General features: G+C 39.4%; 1 protein-coding gene across 4 annotated transcripts in view; it reads right to left on the bottom strand.

The window, feature by feature from the left end:
- Nucleotides 1-21,116, bottom strand: part of sh3kbp1 (SH3 domain containing kinase binding protein 1) — a 241,000-nt gene that overhangs the window by 109,157 nt on the left and 110,727 nt on the right. For 3 of the 4 annotated variants that reach the window (XR_010004972.1, XM_062977243.1, XM_062977245.1), the window contains exons 4-6: nt 13,357-13,463; nt 7,995-8,121; nt 4,984-5,058 (exon numbers count right to left, since the gene is read on the bottom strand). Coding sequence is in view for 3 of the 4 variants with exons in the window: in XM_062977243.1 (XP_062833313.1) it covers nt 4,984-5,058; nt 7,995-8,121; nt 13,357-13,463 (309 nt within the window). In the remaining variant the exon portion in view is untranslated. The remainder of the gene's footprint in view (nt 1-4,983; nt 5,059-7,994; nt 8,122-13,356; nt 13,464-21,116) is intronic. The other variant, XM_062977244.1, reaches the window with a different exon arrangement.

Genomic DNA, 21,116 nt, shown 5'->3' with positions numbered 1-21,116 from the left:
GAGTTTGAGGCTGGTCTCCACATTTGGAAGCTAGGACTTTAAAGTCATGGTTAGTTTTGAGCTTATCGTCGGTGCCGGAATTAAAGAGGCCCAAGGCGTCGAACGGAAGGTCTTCAATAACTTGTCTAGAAGAAGAAGATAGGCCCGACGACCTCAGCCAGGCGTGACGGCGGATGGCAATGGCATGGGCAATCATCTTACCGGCAGTGTCTCCTGTATGTTTTGCCATCTGAATTTGATGGTGGGCTAGGGAGTCAGCCTCCTGCTGAAGTGTAGACAGCACCGAACGGTCCTCGTCAGACAACTTTGAGAAGAAGGGCTGAGCTTTCTCCCAAAGGATTTGCTGATATGCACCCATACAGGCCCCATAGTTCGCCATTCTGCAAAGTAGAAGGGCCCCAGAATAGAGCTTCCGGCCCACCGCGTCAAACCTTTTACCCTCTCTATCCGCAGGGGTATTTGACTCACGACCGGAAGTCTGTGAAGCCTTAACGACCATAGAATTTGGGTCGGGATGGTGTTTTAGCCACTCTAAGGCATCGTCATCGGTGCGGTACCAGGATTCGATGCGTTTTGAGGTAGGAGGGATCGAGGAAGGAGTTTTCCACGATGCCTGGATGACGTCCAGAAGGTAAGGTAAGAACGGAAGCAGTGTGGCCGGGGGGGCTTGGGCTTGGACCCGCTTGAAAACCGGATCAGACACCGCCTTAGAAGTTTGTTTGATCTCTAGACCTAGAGCATCGGCCATTCTCACCATCTGGTCCGAAAAGGCCCGAATATTGTCCGTGGGTGAGGGAGGATCCACCTCGTACGCATCGTGAGGAGGAGAGAGGTCGAGGCCGAGAGACACCACCGAGGCTGAGAGCGCGGAGTCAGGACGGTCGATATCGATCTCATCGTCCTCAGCCCCTTGGGGGGACTGAGGGGGAGATGAAAGCACTGTCTCTGGGGGAGGCAAAGCCTCAAGAGCAGGAGCCATCTGAGGCCGAGTTTCTTTGGAGGCCGAAGCTTGGGCGGCTCGAGCCAGACAGGTGGTTTGTCTACCCCGTTCCGGTGTCGAGGTCGGGGGAAAAAGCTGCTGGCGTGACGGACGATGCACGGCAGCAGGTCGAGGCGACGGCACCCTGACCACTGTTTGGGTGGAGTGGTGGGGTGAGTCCTGAAGTTCGCCATCAGATAGAACCCGAGGGGAGGGTTGACGAGGCCGCTGTGCAGGGGCGATCGGAGAGGATCTCCTAGAAGAAGTCGCCGAAGAAGAAGGGATGTCCTTTTTAGACGAGGCAGAGGAAGAGGAGCGTTGAGTCGCTCTCTTCTTAGCAAGCGGCTGTTTAGAAGGAGCCCTCAGAGATTTCCCCGGCGTCGGAGGGACCATTGCCGAATCAGACTGGGTCCGACGAGCTTCCTCGTGGGCTCTCTTAAAGGCGATTTTCATCGCGGAGGTCGATGGAGGAGACCCAAGGTGGGATCGAATCGAAGACACGGAGGCCACCGAGCTCGACGTCGAGGAGGGACCAAGTCTGCCGGAGCGAGTCGACATGGTGACCGTGGTGAGCGTGCACGGCGGTTTGACGGGCTTAGCTGATTTAGAGGCCCTAGACGCCCTCGACGAAACCGAAGAGGCTTTAGCAGCCGGTGCCGACATCGGTCTCAGACTCGGCGTCGACGACGCGCCCGACGTCGACGGAGTGGGCTCAGGAGCGAGTGACTTCTCGTAGAGCGCTGCTCTAAGTCTCGCGGCCCTATTTTTTCTTGCTTGAGCCGTTAGGGCTAGGCAAAAACGGCAGGTACCAACGACATGGGCCTCTCCCAGACAGAAGAGGCACTTGGCGTGGCCGTCGGAGTCAGGAATTTTAGCGGCACACTGAGTGCAGCGTTTGAAGCGAGTAGTAGACATGAGAATCCGAAGTGAACCTTGCGGCGGAAAAAAAGGAACTGGAGAGCGGACGTCCAGGGTCGCCTTATATGCCCTCTGGGGACGGGGGGCGTGGCTACCGCCAAAATTTAAACTTTAGCTTGGGAAGAGTTTCCGTTGGAACCTGCGCAGGCGCAGTCTCTCCATTAGTGTGCATTCACAGAGTACACGAAGAAAAATATTATTTATTGTATTGTTCACTGTGTTGTGATGTGTTGTTCTTTTATATGCTGTTTATATTGTATTGTTCTGGGCATGGCCCCATGTAAGCCGCCCCGAGTCCCCGTTGGGGAGATGGTGGCAGGGTATAAATAAAGTTTTATTATTATTATATTATCAGTGTTCCATTACATTTACATTATACAGCATTTCTGAAAGAAGGGAGGGGTAACAGCTATGCATAATTTAGGTGGTTAAGTAAGCAAAAATGCACAGGAAATCAATAATCTTCTTTGTTATATTTTGTTCATAAAACTGATGACGAACAGGGACCCCCCCCCCCCTTTTTGCACAAAAAGATGATTTATAATAAGGTTCACATATAAATATGTGAAGCCAAGGTAGACCAGTAAAATAGGTTGGGATCCAGGTAGCATGAGACAAAGTGACCTTTTGACTTGGCCAAAACTCTAACAACCCAGCTATTGTCTGAGCTGGCAGAAGAAAAACTGCATCCCTATACATCTGGGTTGATCTAATCATCTCTAGGGTCGCAGAAGAAAAACCAGAAAAACAAATGTTGTGTCACCTATCTGCTTACATTTCATTTATATCTTTTTTCCCCTTTCACTGTTGCATGTACTACTATGTATCTCTCTTTTCTGATTTGGGGTTCGGGATTCCCCCCCCCCCCCGCCCCTTTGAGCCCCAAAAGGCTCTATCTCTCTCTCCCCCCCCCCCCCAGCACTCATTCCAGGTTGCACTAACCTTTGGGAAACTATAACTTACCCTCCACCCTGCTTTTCCTTTCAACCAGCTCCATGGGCTCCAAATCAACCTTTTTTTGGCTTTTTATAAACTTTTATGCACTATTACGTTATCATTTTATTATTAGATTTATTGGGGATAGGGGAAACTAACCTTTTCTCCCCCGGATCCCATGTTTTCCCATGTGGTTTATGGACTTATCTTGGACTTTTTGGTGGGTGGGATAGGTCGGTATGATTTCTTTTTCTCCATGAATATCCCTTGCATGTCTCCCTTTCCCCATGCCCCATATATGAACTATAAAATATAAAGTGCCACCCCTGTGTGACCCCAGCCCCCAGCCCTCAAGGGAAACCCTCTCATTTCTAAGGGTGAATAATCCCTTAACAAAAAGGACTCAACCGAAACTCCTTGCATGAACAGAACAATGGGCACACCTCTCCAGGCTTCGGAGCAAGGCCACCTGGAGAGAATGCCCCCTGGTAATCCAGTCACATCCCAATGAGGGACAACTCGTCTTGAAGCTGTGATTGTCCCAACTTGCATCCTCCTTTGTCTCCACATCCTGGCTGAAACTACTATCAAGATCTTGTCTATTTGCTTCCATATCCAGTCCTCTAAACGTCCGGATCCTGGTGGCCCCGTCAGACTCAGATGTGTATTCTCATCCACTGGAAATAATACCTGGCTGGCTAGAGGACCCCTTCAGGTTATTGCCAGCCATCGGACACCCATTACGTTATTTTAATCCATTCAATTTCCACTCCCGGTCCTTTGTTTCCTGCTTGGACTGCCTCTTTGCTCCTGATTGGCCAAGAGGCCAAAGCGGTGCTGGCTTCCTGATTGGCCGAGGCGTCCACGCCTCCCCTCCAGCTGATGACTACAACCAATCAGCGCGAAGGCAGCAGAAGGGGCAGGAGCGAGAAATTCAAAGTTGACCGCCCTGTTTTTTTTGCTATAAAATGTACTATAATGTTTTGTATTGTATGTCTGCTTGACGAATTATCTGCTTTGACATCCTTTCCAGCTGGATTGCAATAAACAACTTGGTGGCCTTTTCCTCCGCTTTGGTGAGATTTATTTGGGAAATTCGGGGGAAATCCTATTTCTAGGGGCTCTCTTTTCTCGCCAGAGTACCGGACCCTCTTTGGTGGGTCTGTGGGCTCTCTTTCCCCACTGGGCGAGACCCTCCAAATTCTAGCTCGATGTCAAAACTACAAAATATCTTCCAGTCACAAACATTATTTAGCACAATAAAACATTATTTAATACAATAATCAGATTAGCAGGTAAGTCTCACTGCAGTAAAACCTTTACAGACTCTTTACTTGGAGGCAGTGGTGACAAAAGCACAATATGGCTCCCATATTTACCAAGATACATTCCTGAACTTATTGTGAAAATAGGAGACTATGAATAACAGTGAACCCTACTGAACCTTATTCCACTGGAAGTTATCATGGATCCTTTCTAGAATTTGCTAGGTTCTCAGCTGAGTCTATGTTAATTTCTGGCAGAATCTTATCATGGAATCATCTGGAAGACCTAATAATTTCATAGAGGACTGGATGGCCATCTGTCGGGGTGCTTTGAATGCGATTTCCTGCTTCTTGGCAGGGGGTTGGACTGGATGGCCCATGAGGTCTCTTCCAATCTATGATTCTATGATTCTAAAAGGTCCCATAGACAAAGATGTCACCCCTGATGCACAGCTGGTCTACTTCACTGGCATATTGTCTAACCCATCTATCAGCAGCTAGTTTCAAGAACTGGAATCCAGGATCCTTTCAAATGGAAACAAGGTACTGAACCTTAGCTTTTCTGCATGCAAAGCATTTGTGAGCCTGTAACAGTAACTAGCTAAAGGCAAGTTGTGAAATTAAATGCCCAACAGAGTTCTATACATATTTGGGTGTTTTCCAACACTGCACATACATATACAAGCATACACATGCTGAAGGAAAAAAACATACATTCTCAGTACATATGTGCTGTGGAACCAGAAGCAAACAGACTTATTTCAGCTGACAAACAAAAATGAAGAATAGCCAAGACTCCGCGCAATGGGTGGATGTTACTTCAGTAGCAGATGATATTGAACAGCCTCGTCTTAGCATTCCCTCTTTTTCTTTTAATTAACTCACTGTTATAGCGTCTGTAGCTGTCAATCTTTGTTGGTGCCACCTTATACAGAATTGCCCCTTCAAAGGCAGATTTTCCTGACAGCAGAAGAAAAGGAAAGCGAAAAAAAAGGGGGGAATAGGAAGATCGAACAACAATAAAAGAAAGAAGAATAGTTTTTAATTTTTGCTTTGCATTGAAAGCTTTATTAGCAAAGGACTAAGAGTTCCAGAAATCTCAGAAGGCATTTAAAACAGAAAACATTTTGCTAAGGTGGTAGAATTCAAAGACATAGTCGTGTTGGTCTAGAAAAGGATCTTGTAGCACTTTTGAGACTAACTGAAAGAGAGAAGTTGCCAGAAAATGCTTTCACAGATTTAAGTCTACTTCATCAGTCCATTGACAATGAGTTGAAGAAAGACAATGTCTCCTGATACAGTACATATAACACCAATGAACCCCCATCCTCTGAGGATGCCTGTCATAGATGTGGGCGAAACGTCAGGGGAGAATACTTATGGAACATGGCCATACAGCCTGGAAAACATACAACAACCCAAAATATGTTTTAAATGTATGGGGTGTTTTAGTGAACAGCTTGTTTATTTTAAATAGCAAGCACTCTGCTTGAACTATTTCTAGAATCCTTATTCTATACTGGGTGTTAAGGGGTATCCAAAAGTGCAATGTGAGTCACAGAGGTGGGATTTGGGGTTCTTTGGGCCAAGCATACAGTGAATTCTTTTGATATACGTGGTTCTTCCAGAGCTATGCAATCCACCATGCATTTGTATATATATTTGAAGTGACCAGATATACATGCATGGCAGTTTTCCAACTGAACTTCAAGAGTGACCAGAGCTAGTATAGTGTAACAAACATGGGGCTCTACTATGATTCAGAAAACCCTTACTTGAATCTCATTCTTTGCTATGAATTTACAAGGGAGTTGTAGGCAAATCACTACTTCCTTGCTTTGTTCCTACCTCTTGCCTTATATGATTGCAGCGAAATAATTGTGTAAAGTGTAAATGTCAAGTATTTTAATAAAGTTCTTCAATGATGACAATGTCATATGAAAGAATAGATAATTATCAGGGAAAATAGAGTATTTGGCTTCCAGATTTTGCAGTTGAAAATATTTGTGCTATGAATATATTTTATTATACAAATAGGCATCAGGACAGCATGATAAATTCTTAATAGAAAAAAGAAAGAAATGTGCTAAAGATAACACGACTGTTGCCAAATGCGACCCAAACTAGATGTTTACCTTATCTGTCACCCCTACATTCCCATCTGTAATGTCTATTACAATTGACCTATGTCCTGATGTCATGGATAAAGACAAGGATTGCAGACTAGATTTATAAAGCACAATGTCAGGATGCATAGGTAAGCTGCATTAGTCATTATGGTGGAGAAAGTGGAACAAGATAAGTGGCTGTTGCTTTCAGAAGCCATGTATGCACATTGTACCATTTTTGCTGCAGTCAATCTTCTGGGGAGATAAAACCTTTGTATTTTTAGATACTAAAAGAGACTCATTAATGTTTCTCTTGTAACAGCATTACAAGGGATAATCAACATTATAAATCAATGCAACTATATACAGTACACATTTGTTTAAATAACCTAGGAATAAACAAGAACTGATCTTTAAGTGAAAAAAACACCACATTATCTTTGTTCAAATAAAAATGGGCTATAGCTGTCTCTTGTTTATCATGAAAGAAAGAAAGAAAGAAAGAAAGAAAGAAAGAAAGAAAGAAAGAAAGAAAGAAAGAAAGAAGGAAAGAAAGGAAGGAAGGAAAAGAAAAGAAAAGAAAAAAGAAGGGAGGAAAAACAGGAGGCCTCTCCGTTTCTTTTCTGAATGAAAACGAAACAGTAAGTTCTATCAGAAGGAGTACATCACTTTGGAAGCAACCGATTATTATTTACATCTCCATTTCATTCATTGTTACAATGCATAAAAAAAGAAATGGCTTATAAGCACGCAAATCCTTAAAGCTGCTGGGGAAATACAAGTGGAACGTATATGATATCAATATCCATAATAATATTATTAAATATAGCACATGGTATGTATGAATCACACATTTTGTTGCTACAGAAGCAGTTTGAGGAAGGTAGCAGTAAGCATAAAACTGTCCAAACACAGATGGCATTTATAGTAGTACTGAAGCCAAAAGATAGGTTGAGAGACCACTAAAAGGAAGAATAGACTTAAAGAGACTTTTACTCTTCTCTACCAAATGAGAAGGAGATTTTGTTCACATCCCTGTGGAAAATTATGTCAAAGTTCAAAATAATTATTTTTGAGTCCACAAAGTAGTTTTGCATTAGTACTTAAAAGTGTATTTAGTGGATGAACAAGAAACAAGAAATTTCTAAGGAACCTTTGATTTTTTTATCTATGCAATAATAGAGGTAAAAGAAAGTTTAAAACACCAAAGAGAAAGGTATAGCTGACACATGTTCAAATACTCCCCAAGGCTTACTGTGATGTCCAAATAATAATCCCAGTTACAGATTTGGTTTGGATGTTATAATAAAACTAAGCTATAGTCACAGAATCCTTGCTTATGAGAACATTGAAACCAATCTAATATGACTGCAAGAATATCATACGTTTCTCTTTTACCACTCTAAAATCAATCACCTGAATTAGCATTTAAGAGCCTCTAGGGCAGTGGTTCTCAACCTGGGGTCCCCAGATGTTTTTGGCCTACAACTCCCAGAAATCCCAGCCAGATTACTAGCTTTTAGGATTTCTGGGAGTTGAAGGTCAAAAACATCTGAGGACCCCAGGTTGAGAAGCACTGCTCTAGGGTTTATCCCAATTTTCCAGCCCAAGGCCAAGTGCTAAATCATGGTGATTATGTGAAACCGTACAACAACTAGTTAGCTTCTCCACATTGACATATAAATCAGTCTATATTATAGGACAAATCAAGGAAATACCATTATATGTAAACATTCCAGCAAAGCTAACCTGATTTTTAGTAGAGACAGTGAATGCTTGCACTCTTACTTGGTTTTATTAGTTGCTCCTCGTGAATAGTTCTAGTTTCATCACATTCAGAAAGTTCCTTTATGAAGTTGGAAGGAAACATGCCAGTCTTTCCATGTAGAACTCCTTCCCACCAACCCTCTTCCACCTGTTTCAGAAAGGAAAAACAAACATATGTTCATGCTTCATATTAAATGTGACAACTGTTCAAAATAATTCTAGTGCTGCTTACATATACAAATACACAGAGAGAACTTTGGATGCATAACCACTCACAATCGAATTTGTCAAGATTAATAGTAAAATTTTGGAAGAGATGGCACCTTTGTGTTGGGTCTGCTTTTATTCATCAAAATCACCAGTTAATTTAGGACATATTGTTATTAATACATAGATGGCATGCAACTCTATTGTAACATCATCAAACTTAGAAGCAGAGGTTATCTCAATCAGTGGCTCAGTACTGTGTATATTTCACGAGAGCTAAGACACTGAAATTCAGTTTTTAAAAAGCACTGTATACCTCTGGCTCATAGGGCACAGCATCTGTGCATTTTGGATGTTGTTACACAAGCACTAATTTGTCAGTTTCACACTCTCACACATTCAAATTTTCCATATTTATAAATGAGTCTACTCATCTTCAGCATATTAAACTGAACACACTGATGAGAGAAAGACAATGCATACATTATATATTTTAGAAAGCACTGAATGAATATATCATAATCACAGTAGAAAATAAATGTCACATAAAATCATTAAGTTTCTCTTATGCCAATTTATTCCATATGGAACGGCAGCGTTCTAGTCGGAAATGACAGCCCCTAAATAGCAAATGCCCTTGGGTTATAATGTGACAGGAAGGAAATGACTCATTCTCTATATCAGCTAAGGATATCTTTGACATTTTAATAATTTCCATCCATCATACATTGCCCATCTATGCAGAAGTGACAGAAGGGACAGTTTCGGTATGTGAAAGCCCAGTCTGTAACATGGCTGCAGCAGCAACCTCTTCCTAGCAAAAGGGAAAGAGCGCTTAAGCAACAACAATGGCAACTACAAAAGGAAATCAGACAAAATGGCACAACTGTTTCATTTTCATAACATACAAACATATTACATTACACTGATATAACTGAATGTGTCAAAGGATATTGAAAAATAATTTCAATTTGGAAATAGCTGGTCTATTGTTATCTATTTCTACCAGTGAATTAAATTCAGTTATTCAAACTTTAAAAATCTATACATTTCAGAAGTTATTAATGAAAAAATACTTGATTAGAAGGGGTCACACAAACACACACACAGATAAAAATACATCCGCAAGTCTATACAAAATAAACAATTTTTGAAACTGGAAGAAATATAAGGCAGGATTATAATTCCCAGAAATATCATCACACTTACAGATTTGTAATTTCCTGTAAAACTCTAACAGACTGGGAAGAGGAGACGGATGAGAAGAGGGGATAGATTTTAATCTAGGAACTAGAATATTACAGACTGGAATTTGGCCTTTGCCAAATTTTCTTTGCCTTGAATGGTTCAAGAGAACCTCAAACTACGAGGCTGACCCTTCAAAAGGAGTACAACATCATCTAGAACCACTCTCAATCCCAATTTTAATAACATTGACATCACCTCAGATTTAATTGCCATGGCTCAATGCTATGCAATGCTGGGATGTGTACTTTGATGAGAATCAACATTATTTGGCAGCCCCCATGATCCCAAACTACAGCCCGCATGACTCCATAGCATTGATCCAGGGCAATTAAAGTGGATTCATTCTACAGTATAGAAGCACCCAAGGTTTTCTTTTGCTGGAAGTTTTGGTATTCTAACACTTTTGTTTTTAAAGAAGGAATTCTAAGCATGCAGCGACTGTAATGCACATCTTTTTTGGCCAAATTACAAAGAGTGCACTTTTTGCTGCTGCACATTACATTAGCCAGAAAATACTTTTTTTGGTTTCAGGCTTTTGAAAACTAATGTGCACATTAGATTCAACGCCACATTAGACTTGAGTAAATACGGGTACTTAAAAATAGCGCTAGTAACAATACAATAGTAACTAATAGCCATGACTGCTTTACATCAATTAACTATAATTACTTTTAAAATTCTAAGTTTTGTTAATTATGCACAGCAATAGGCTGTAGGTTGCCCATGATAAAAATCAGAACTATTTGTTTCACTAAAATTGGCCCAATTCCAATTGCTAGTCTCAACCAAAATAGAACTACTACTATGTTAAAATGATATTTATGTTTGGTGCTAATTTACCACCCAGTAATTGATTCAATGTATCTATTCTAGTTGGGATTAGCAATTGAATTTAAACCTTCATGAATAATTCCCAGACCACGGGTAACAAAAATACGAAACACTTTTCCTAGACAAGTAGCAAAAATTCAAATACATTCATCTCCTTGTTACTCAAAATATGTATGAAATTGCTAAAACTTTCAAAGTTCAGACATGCTAGCTCCATTACAGCATAATAGCCAATTTATTTCCTTAAAACATAAGCCGTTGTGAAAAATATTATTTACACCTCTAGTCTATTTTTAGATTTAGTATCTCATTTTCATATTCACATTGTATAGGCAAGCATACCAAGTCAATCATTCCTCCATAAACTATAAAACATGCAACTTATAAAAGTTCAATTGTTGTGCCTGAACAGAATGTAAAACTGGAGCAAGAATCAAACTCTATATTTAGATAGAATCATAAGAGTCATATGAAGCCTCGTAGGCCATTGAGTCCAACCCCTTGCTCAATGCAGGACCTCCAGCTAAAGCATACCTAGCAGATCCAGCATCTTTTTGAAGAAATCGAGAGAAAGAGGCCCCACTTTCTCTGTAGACAATTTGTTCATTGCTGAACATTCAGTTGAACTACATTCTCACATAACCTAAAATCGTAAAACCTGGTTCTACCTAATGGGGCAAAAGAAGAGGCCCATCCCGTCCTCTCTTGAGATATTTAAAAACGGTGTCATCCCTCAGTCTTCTCTTCATTAATTTGAACATGTCCAACTTCTTAAACCTTTCCTTATATGTTTTTTTTTCTTTTAGAGGTGGAACGGTTTACAAACCTGCAGATTAGTACCATGCATGTCCTTTCTCCCAGCTTTGCCAGATTAGTACCATGCATGTCCTTTCTCCAAATCGGCATACTCTGAGAAAAATGTTCTCTCTCAAGGAAAGAGGCAGTTTGTTTTGCATAGGGCAGTAACAGCTGGTTCTAAACAAAAGTTACTTTTGTGTTACTAATGGAGTTGAAATTATATTACCTGACTTTAATTGCCTTTCATCCCTAGTTCTCACACTGCCAAAGATTTTGATAACTTCTGCCTTCACCAAGATCCCTCCAGACTATTTTAACTGACCACAGAGTAGTATCTGAAATGTAGCCCTGTCATTCTAATATCACCACTTTTCTTCATCTGTATGATTTTAGCATCTTTGCTGAAGAGGAAGCGAGTGAATCTTTGAAAACTTGCGCAATATAGTTTTGAGTTGGCCCAATAGTAGTTCTGCTTTGTGTATTTTGTATTTTCCTGCATGGCCAACATGGCTGCTTCTGAATAATCAATCTTTCATACAGTTATTCTATTTCCATCCCATTTTGCATCCTCCTGTACATCATAATAAAAGCACTTTATCTTGTGTCTGACACTTCATCAATTCCATTGACTCAAAATCCAATCATCCAAACTCTTTCATCTTTCTGACTATACAGGTCCTCTTTAAATACCACACTGGCTTCCTGCCCAATATCAAACTTGGTATAAGCTCTTCTCTCTACAATGACATAGCTCAAACACATCTCTTCAATCATGACTTTTGCTATTCTAGCTCTTTTATTATGAAGCAAATTACATTTCTCCTGGCTCTCAACGAATTCCCTTGCTGTCCCTGACATCTACAACTTCCTCCCAAGAAACTCATGATAAACCACATCTTTTTGTTTCTCTCAAAGCTTTTCCATGAAGCCTTAAGTTTTCATCCTAAATCAAGCCTAAATATGAAATTGAAATGAATGCGTATTCTTTCACATCAGCCTACCCTCCCTGTTCCTTCAAAGCCTCTTGAATGTGAAATGATAAGATCTTTATTAAGGGATTTTTTTGTCTATGACATCTGAAGCATCATGTATCTTGGAAGTGCAATATAAAACCTAATACCAAATGAATATAGATAAGATATATGTGTATACGTTGTTAGTTCAAACAACTGTAATTGGAAGTGCTAAAAGATATGATTATAATGCATGCAAAACTGCACCTAAAGCTGATTCTGCAGATCCAAATTGGGCAAAATCCTTGTGCCATGTGGTTTGAAATGATGCTATTTACTGAAGCCAATAAATGCTTACAGGTGAAAATATATTATCAATTAAAGCAGCCTGTCACCAGATATACATGCCCAATAAAATCTATCACTAGATTAGAAATCTCATAGTTAATGTATAGAAGCATAGAGGATTGTTCAGATCCCACATACTGAAAAAATAGTTGCCTTCAAAGAAACGAAAGAAAGTATACAAATTCTTGTAAGCATGGATAGACTTCTTAGTTAGATTTGTATCCTTCCAATTACATTAGGTATACTGTTCTATTCTATTGGGATACATTCCAAATGCTGTTGCTATTTAAAAACCATCACACTACTTTCTTGTCTGACCACAAACATTAGAACTATTTTGGATTCCCATGCACAATGTATCTTGACATACAAACATACACTCACAAAAACCCTCCAGGAGGGAGGAACACATCCTCTTTGTCCACTGTATTTCAAATGCTCCAGAAATGTGCCTCAAATTTGTAGAAGATCCTAATGAGGAAAATGGAGCACTGCCTTTTTTCTCCTCTTTCCTGTACATGTGTTTGGTGAATGGGAGATTTGTGCATATTTCCCATATTTATAATCATTCCTACTCTCTACTTTGATAAATATATATGGGTATGTGTGGAAAAAGGAAGCTGACTGCATTATGGGACAGGTGCACCAACATCTCATTCGCCTTTCTTTCAATGGCTCTATATCTATCTGCACATATATATTGAACTGTTTGGATTTTCTGTATCAGGAGTGGATCCCTTCCTGTCATACACTGAACTTCACCACCCAGCAAGGAAAATCCATTACAGAAAGCAGAAAATTCCTCCCGTTCTTCCCTCCTGTTTTTAGTAATTGCCAGTGGATTTTTGCTATGTAATTTGCTCCCAAATTTGGGTGGCAGCTTTGGGAAGGTCTCTGAGCACAAAAAAATGGCATTCTCTGATTCTAAAGCCAAAATGAGCTAGACAGTGTCAAGTGTAAATATAGGGTGATGGCGGATCTTGGAAAATCCTACTTACTTCTCCCACAACTTCAATAATGTCTCCAACTTTTAACTCCAGCTCATCTTCATTCTGGGGCATGTAGCTGAAAGCCACTTGACATCTTCTTCGTCTATTTCGGTCACCTGGAATTTTAAAAACAGAGAACATTAATTGTAACATTTATTCTTAAGTCATGAATTTCAAGTTACCATGAAATGTACAGGGTATTTCAAAATGATGAACCCAATTTCAAAGCACGATGGCAACGTGTTACAATTACACACAAAGTTACAAACCGTTTAATGAGTTATCCCGTTATCAAGTTTTACTAACCATTTTGAACCAGAAACAAATCTAAAAAATAACTTGGCAAATGTGGGATATCTCATTAAGTTCATCAATTTTGAAGCACTCTGTATTTTGAGTATCTTTAGCAAATATCATTTAGTTTAGTGGTTCTCAACCTGTGGGTCCCCAGATATTTTGGCCTATAACTCCCTGAAATCCCAGCCAGTTTACCAGCTGTTAGGATTTCTGGGAATTGAAAGCCAAAACATCTGGGGACCCACAGGTTGAGAACCACTGATTTAGCTAAAAGCTCTGAAAAAACAAACACATATAGGATACACTTACATAAATTTTCCAGTCTTACTGAAGTATAGTACAGCACTAACCAGCACACAAACAGAGCTAATGACAAAGTGTCTGGGATATCACACTTTTTCATAACAACGGAATATAAATTAAATAACAAAAAAGGGTAGCTTTATTCAGCATGTTTTTATATTCTAAATCATGATTTTAACACTTTAAATTCTCTTGCCAATTGTAAATAAGCAGCTATATACAAAAGAACTTCCTAGTTTTAAGTTAAAACACATTGAAACTAGGGAGTTCTTTTTCAAACACCCTGTATTACAAGGAATATGTACGCCCAGAATGCTTTTAGATTAATAATTAGCCTAAGGTTTTACTTGTTGTTAACAACAACAATGTAGGAATTTTCACCAATAACAGAACATGTTATTGCATCTGCTTATGTAAACTAGAAAGTGCTAATGTAACATTCAAATAGTAATTTCTATTAACTAAAATGGACAAAAAAGGTTTGCCCCAAAAGGATTTTAAAATTATATTTATAATTGTCTGTGATACAAAGTGGTACTCATTCACCTCAACTGTACCAGTCTTTCCTAAAACACAACAAAAACTTCTAATTTAAAAAAATATTCTCAATCAGCAATATTTGTAATCATACAATCAAAAATTAGACATGATTATGGTGTTGTATGACTGTTCTGTTTTAGTGTTATGTTGCAACTGAAAACAACTTGTTTTATTTAAAATATTGCAGAAGACATAGAATTAATTTTGTCCTAAGCACTAAACACTTAAGTAAATTGCGGAGAGTGATGACATAAGGTGAGAATCATCTTGACATTTTGGAGCTACTTACTACAATGTCTACCACTTTGTTCATCAGTTTCAAAAAGTGGATCAATCTCAAGAAAAATTGAGTTACTGTTTCAATATAACTAGCACAAGATTCATACTAACTAAATTCTGATTACAAAAAACACCACAGGCAGAGATACAGCCATCTGGCAAGCTAGACTAGTGGAGATAACAATTGTTTTGTAATGTTAGGTTTTCCTGATCTAGAGAGTAGGAGCGCTTCTACACTGACACTATAATCCAGCATAAAACCAGTTTGGAAGGAACTGGTTTATCAGACTGCCATGCCTGAAACCAGTTTGAGGCCAGGAAGATGACTACATGAACCACAGAACCTGACCTCAAACTGCTTGGCTGGGTTTTATTTCTTCATTTTCTGCAGAGATGTGCATCAGCACATTGAAGGCATATAAGGTGAAAAAACAGGAAAGTGACAGTTAGCAGCGGAGATAATCAATTACCCCTCTTACTCAGCCATGCCCTTGGGCCACTTTTGGGCAACTCCTGTAATGGAGTCTACAATGCGTTTCACCAGGGGTGTTTGTCTATAATGTGCTCCGCATTTTGAGGGGCTGACTTTGCCCTGGATCTGGGATACACTGGCACCTGCTGCAACATATTATTGGCTTAACCCAGACTTTTCTGAGACTTTTAAAATGCATTATATATCCTTAGATGCAAGCTGCAGTGTGCATTGACAGCATGAATTTTGTAATTACTGCCGCCTTGGCTTCAACATGCATTATATGGTCAGTGTGGAAGGGCCCTAGGACATGAAGAAGTGGATTCAAACTGCAGACAAAGAGATTCAGGCTAAACATTAGGAAAAATTTCCTGATGCTAAGTTTTGCTTGTCTATGCCATTGCCTCAGAGTGTGGTAGTCTCTCCTTCTCTGGATGTTATGGTTCTTTTGGAAGAAAACATTATCTTATAAACAATGCTACTTTCAGTATCGTGTGACAGAGCAAGTTCTTCCTCAGTAGGAGATGTACAGGTCACATACACATGTGGGCTCTAATTGCCATCCAGCCCATGACAGTCCAAATGGATCCCCCAGAAGAAAACTGCAGTAGCACAGGTCAACTCAGCATGGCCATTTACACAACTAACCATTCTGAAGAAAAATCTCACCAGGAAGAAACCTCAATTGCCCTGTTCATGTTAAAGATTTATCATTATTGCTCTACCTGCAGTGGAGCAATTGCTATAATCAAAAAGTGACCCTGCCATACAAAAGAGGCATTTTTCTAGTACTCTGTAATTTGGAGGCTAATTTGATCCTCTTTAGCGTGTCAGCAAAAGACAAACAATTACACGAGAGTGATAACTCCAGGAATGAGAGGACTAAATCCAATTGTTTTTTCAATAAATTCACTGAATCAATGAGAAATTAGTAACTCAACACTTATGTAAATTCCATTGATTCAGTGGGTTTTCTTGTCAGAACAACTAGATTTAGATCAAAATAACTTAGGACAAACTCATTAGACTCATTTTGCTAAACAGGCAAAAAAGTATTTGACTTCCTTACTCAATTTTGTAGTAAACATTTGAGGGTGCTACCAACAGACTCAAAAGGCACCATATTCAGTCTGACCTTGATAGCTTAATCAGGATTAGTCATGGTTAGGAGTTGGATGGGAGATTTCTAATAAACACCAGGTGCAGTAGATATATTTCATAGGAAGGAACTGGAAAAACCACCTTTGAGTATTCTTTGCCTTAAAAACCCTATGGAATCAAGTCAACAAGGGACTTGAAATCACATAAATACAACAAAACTATTCCTTGGTATTCCAGAATTTGAACAATTAGAAATCTGTATCCTTTGTAATGGGCTTTTCCAATGACAAAACAATAGAGGGTAGTAAAGCATTGAAGGCTTCATAACATTTTAAATCAAGTTCTAGAAGTATCCATACAAATTGTCTCTGCCAACTTAATTAGTTGTCTGCACTCACTTTTGTATTAAAGGGCAGGAGGGGTGTAAATGCTAGCTGGGTGTTTAAAATAAAGTGTAGATTGACGACAGCTTAACTGTTTTTGGATTCACAACTGGCAAGGATAGTACATGGTAAATAACCTCTGTCTGTGATAACATTCCTTGACACATGAAGAAGGCCTGACATAGGAGGGTCTCGGGGTGAGTGCTACCTTTTCAGTTACCTCTTACTGTGTAACTGGTATATGCCAATGACAAATATGGGGGATGCAATTTTGCTAATATAGTATAATGGTTTGGGTGTTACAATAGGATCTTGGAGACCAGGTTTTTTTTAATAGTTTTTATTGAATTTAAAATTTTTCATACAATAATTGCTTTTGTCACATAGCAGATATTTAATTTATCATACAATACTTGCATCATTCTTTTATATCTACTATTGATTTATATCTACTACATAGACCAGGGTTTGAAGGCTCACCTGTCCGTAGAAAGCCACTGGATGACTTTGAACAAGTCACAGTTTTAGAAAAAAGGCTATGTTGAACCCCCTTTGAACAAATCTTGCCAAAAAACAAAGTTTACCTTAGGGTTGCAGTAAGTCAGAAATGACTCAAAGGCACACAACAAAAAGGCTGACAGCTGAGATAGAGAGCTGGCGAAGATATTACAAGGTCTACAGTCTGGGGAGTGTTAGGTAGATTTCCCCTCCTCTTCCCCAAGAAAATCTGAATGAATGTTGATTGTGCAGCTTCTCAAGGACAAAACTGTCATGTCGTGCTGTTTCTCAGTGTCATAACTAGAGGGTAGGCGTTAGACAGGGACTTCAGCAGGCAGATAATTACAGAACGTCTTGCTGCAAACCCTGAAATGAAGTCTCCTTAAGAACATCAGGTTATTTGGGAACAGAAACAGTGGAAGGGGAGGGATATGTTATGTGTTGCTCAACACTGGCAAGGGGGAGGGGGGACAACCTGAATGTCAAAATCAGGTTTTCATAACTATCCTCAGTTGTTGGTGCTGCTGTTGTTGTGTGTCTTCAATTTGTTTCTGACTTATGGTGACCCTATGATGTTTTCTAGGAAAGATCTGTTCAGACAGGGTTTGCCATTGTCTCCTGCAAAAGTGTGACTTGCCCAAAATTCCCCAGTGGGTTTATGTGGTTGAGCGGAAAATCAAACGGTGGTCTCCAGTCATCCAACACTCAAACCACTACACCATGCTGGCTCTCATACCCAAAAGGGACATTAATTTATTTATCATATTCAACCATAAAAATTCTCTGAATTACTTATAATTTATCCATTTAATGGTTTTCTGGCTTCAGGTTTGCAATCTAAATAAAGTGTAATACACAAGGAAAAGGGGGTGGAGGAACAGAAACTAGTTTCAGTAATTCCTGGCTGTTCTAATCCCCACTCTGAAGTCTAAGCTAAGGGTTGCTCACATTGCAGTTGGAACATGAACAAGAGTCTCTTTTTAGGAAGGTAAAGTGGGATATAAATAAAGATGATGATGATGATGGAGGAGGAGGAGGAGATCTCATTAGCTGCTGAGGCCCAGCCACTATGAAACTGAGCCTGACTGCTCTTTAATCCCTTACAGACCATAGCAATTGCACTTGGAATTGGAGGAAGAGCTCTCACCATCCACTGAGGTCCATGCACAAGAGAAGTGGGTTTCAATTATTTTGTGATTTCTACAATTGTTATTATTTTGTAATTAACTCGCTGATAAGCTGCAGGCAGTCTTCATACTATTTCTTGATGAAAAAAGTTGCTTGGTCCATCATCTTTCTACCAATCTCACTGTGTTGTTCTCATCAATGGACTTTAGAATCCAGAAGAAGCAGTAGGAAAAATTCCTATTCAGCTGCAACCAGTCTTTTAATCTACAGAGCTCTATCCAGAACAGCTAATGATGATGCTAACGGAACAATTGTGGGATACATATTCAAAAAGTGACTTTTCTAATCTGTGGGTTGTTCACATTGCTAAGTCTTTCCATTCTGTCCTAAGGCAGAAGAAAAATAGAGCTGCTTGTGTATAATGGAAATGAATCACAGCTCCCTCTTTTGATGCACATAAAGATGGTTCAATGTCACATTAAGGCAGTAGGGATGGCCTCAGTTCGCCTCTGGGGCCATTCCAGCTATTTAATTCTATGGATAAAACACCTATAATCTTTGCTTCTTGATTTATAGTCCTGCAATGCCAATTTGATTTCTGACTGTCAAGCATTTTTATGGCCTTGCATGTAATCATTTCAGCTAGAAGTTTTTCAGGCTACATATTTGTTATCTTCCAATTACATTGTCATGTTTTCTTCACGCCACACTGCAAGTTAATCTGGTATACAGGTGTAAGTTCAGTCTGGTCTGCAGATGCTTCAGGATAAGCAGAAAAAGTATATTAAAATGTATAAATGCAAGAATGTGTACTTGACTACTAGTTTCCTTTACATGCTTTTAGCAGAAAGAATCTGTGTTCTTTAATTATTGGGCGCCACTGTTAAAATGACTGCTATTCCAAAATCTTAGGTAGGTATAATATTGTTGAAACAAAGCTACGGGCTTTTTGCCTGAAAGGAAAAGATTGTAATTATGGTCTGGAGGTTTCTTAAAAGCATTACTGTAAATAGAATTGAAGCATATTAGCCATGTTTTTAGAAAATATCAAACACCCCTGAATAATCACTAGCTGGAACATTTAAGGCCCAAATAAAGTACCATTACATAACTTTAAAATCCTTATTCAAGAAATTTTGAGAACAACAACAAAAAGCCTGTGTTTTAAATCCAACTCCAGGCCCAAATTCGAACAGATCCACTGAAGCAATAGCTGAATGATAAGCCAACACTTATACATATAAGACTTATTAGCTGGAACAAGTAACTCAATGTAGACATAATTTTTAATATTTTGACGTTTTGGCTAAGATTCAGAGCTGTATAAAAGCAACATATTATATCTTACTCTTATTATGGAATAATTTTAAAAGTCATGTGAAGGAATATGTAGAAAAATGAATGGAAGTCTTCACTGACTTATGGCTGGGGAAATTACATATGGTGGTCCCTATAAAACTCCCGTCTCCCTAGTGAGTCCCCAGAGCTTCCTTTAAAATAAAGTCTGTTTATTTCTCTCATCTCCACCCACAAAGTCCCCTTAAAGGTAGACAAAAAGGTAGTGAGAAGAGATGGGCTCTCACTTCTGATGCACCAGAAATATTGTGGCATGTTTGATGGAGGTTCTGGGGGAAAGAACTGGCCACTGACCACCCCTGCAAGAACCACTTAAAAGATGGAAATCAGCAGTGAATAAAGAAAGGCAGCCAGATAATACACATTAGAACTGTACTGTCCCCAAAGGAGACAAATGAATCTCAGTAATAAAGTGTACCTAAATAATCTATGAGCTCAATCACGATCCAATTGCTATTCTGCTTTTTATCTATGTGTCAAATAACATCTTCTGTTCAATGTTTCACACTGTAATGAAGATATCATTAATTATAGTGGCAGAAACTGGCAGAGTCACACAAAAGGCTAATATAAATCATCCCTCTCTAACTAAACTATCAACTTCTCAGATAACTGATACAAAAACTACAGCTCCTAACTGTTCTTACAGCTTTTTTGTGCAAAAAGGTTCATGGCACATATACACTGGAGAATTAATGCAGTTTGACATCACTTTAACTGCAATGGCTCAATGGTATGGAATAATAGGACTTCTAGTTTTGCAAGGTCTTTATCCTTTTCTGACAAAGAGTGCTGGTTCCTCATCAAACTACAACTCCCAGGATTCCATAGCATTACAGTCATGTCATACTGCATTAATTCTGCAGTGTAGATGCATCTTTAGAGGAGGTCTGAGGAACGTTTTGTCTTCCAAATATTTTGGACGTCTAGAACACCAAGGCATCATAGCCAATGAGAGATTAGGAGATAATGAAAATGACAGTTTAAAAGATCTGGAAGGCCAAAAGTTCCCCAACTCCACTGGTTTGAGGGACACAGCAGTCACAAAGTTAGACAGCAGCATCATAATCTCTCTCAAATATGGACAGGACAAAAATGGGAAACTCTTCACTCTACACAGGAATGCAACTAAATCCAGTGCCACCTAGTGACTACATCAGGGATTACCAGATTTTTTTTTTTGGTACAAAGGGTACTTTTGGAATTTATAGAAACAACTTGTGTAGAGAGTGAAACTCCTTACACACACCACTTACTATTTTATATAAAGACTGGGTAAGGGAGTGACCCAGCAGAGCTTTTATTGCCCCTGTAGAAATATCAATTTGAGACCTGCCAGCACTATCATGGTGGAAAGGCACGGATCTTCATGACCGTTTAAAGGCTTTTGAATGAGATGTCAACAAATTAAT

This window comes from Anolis carolinensis, chromosome 3 (genome assembly GCF_035594765.1).
Source record: "Anolis carolinensis isolate JA03-04 chromosome 3, rAnoCar3.1.pri, whole genome shotgun sequence".
Classification (NCBI taxonomy): domain Eukaryota; kingdom Metazoa; phylum Chordata; class Lepidosauria; order Squamata; family Dactyloidae; genus Anolis; species Anolis carolinensis.
The sequence above is the reverse complement of the archived record's forward strand: the minus strand, read 5'-3'. Positions and strand labels throughout refer to the sequence as shown.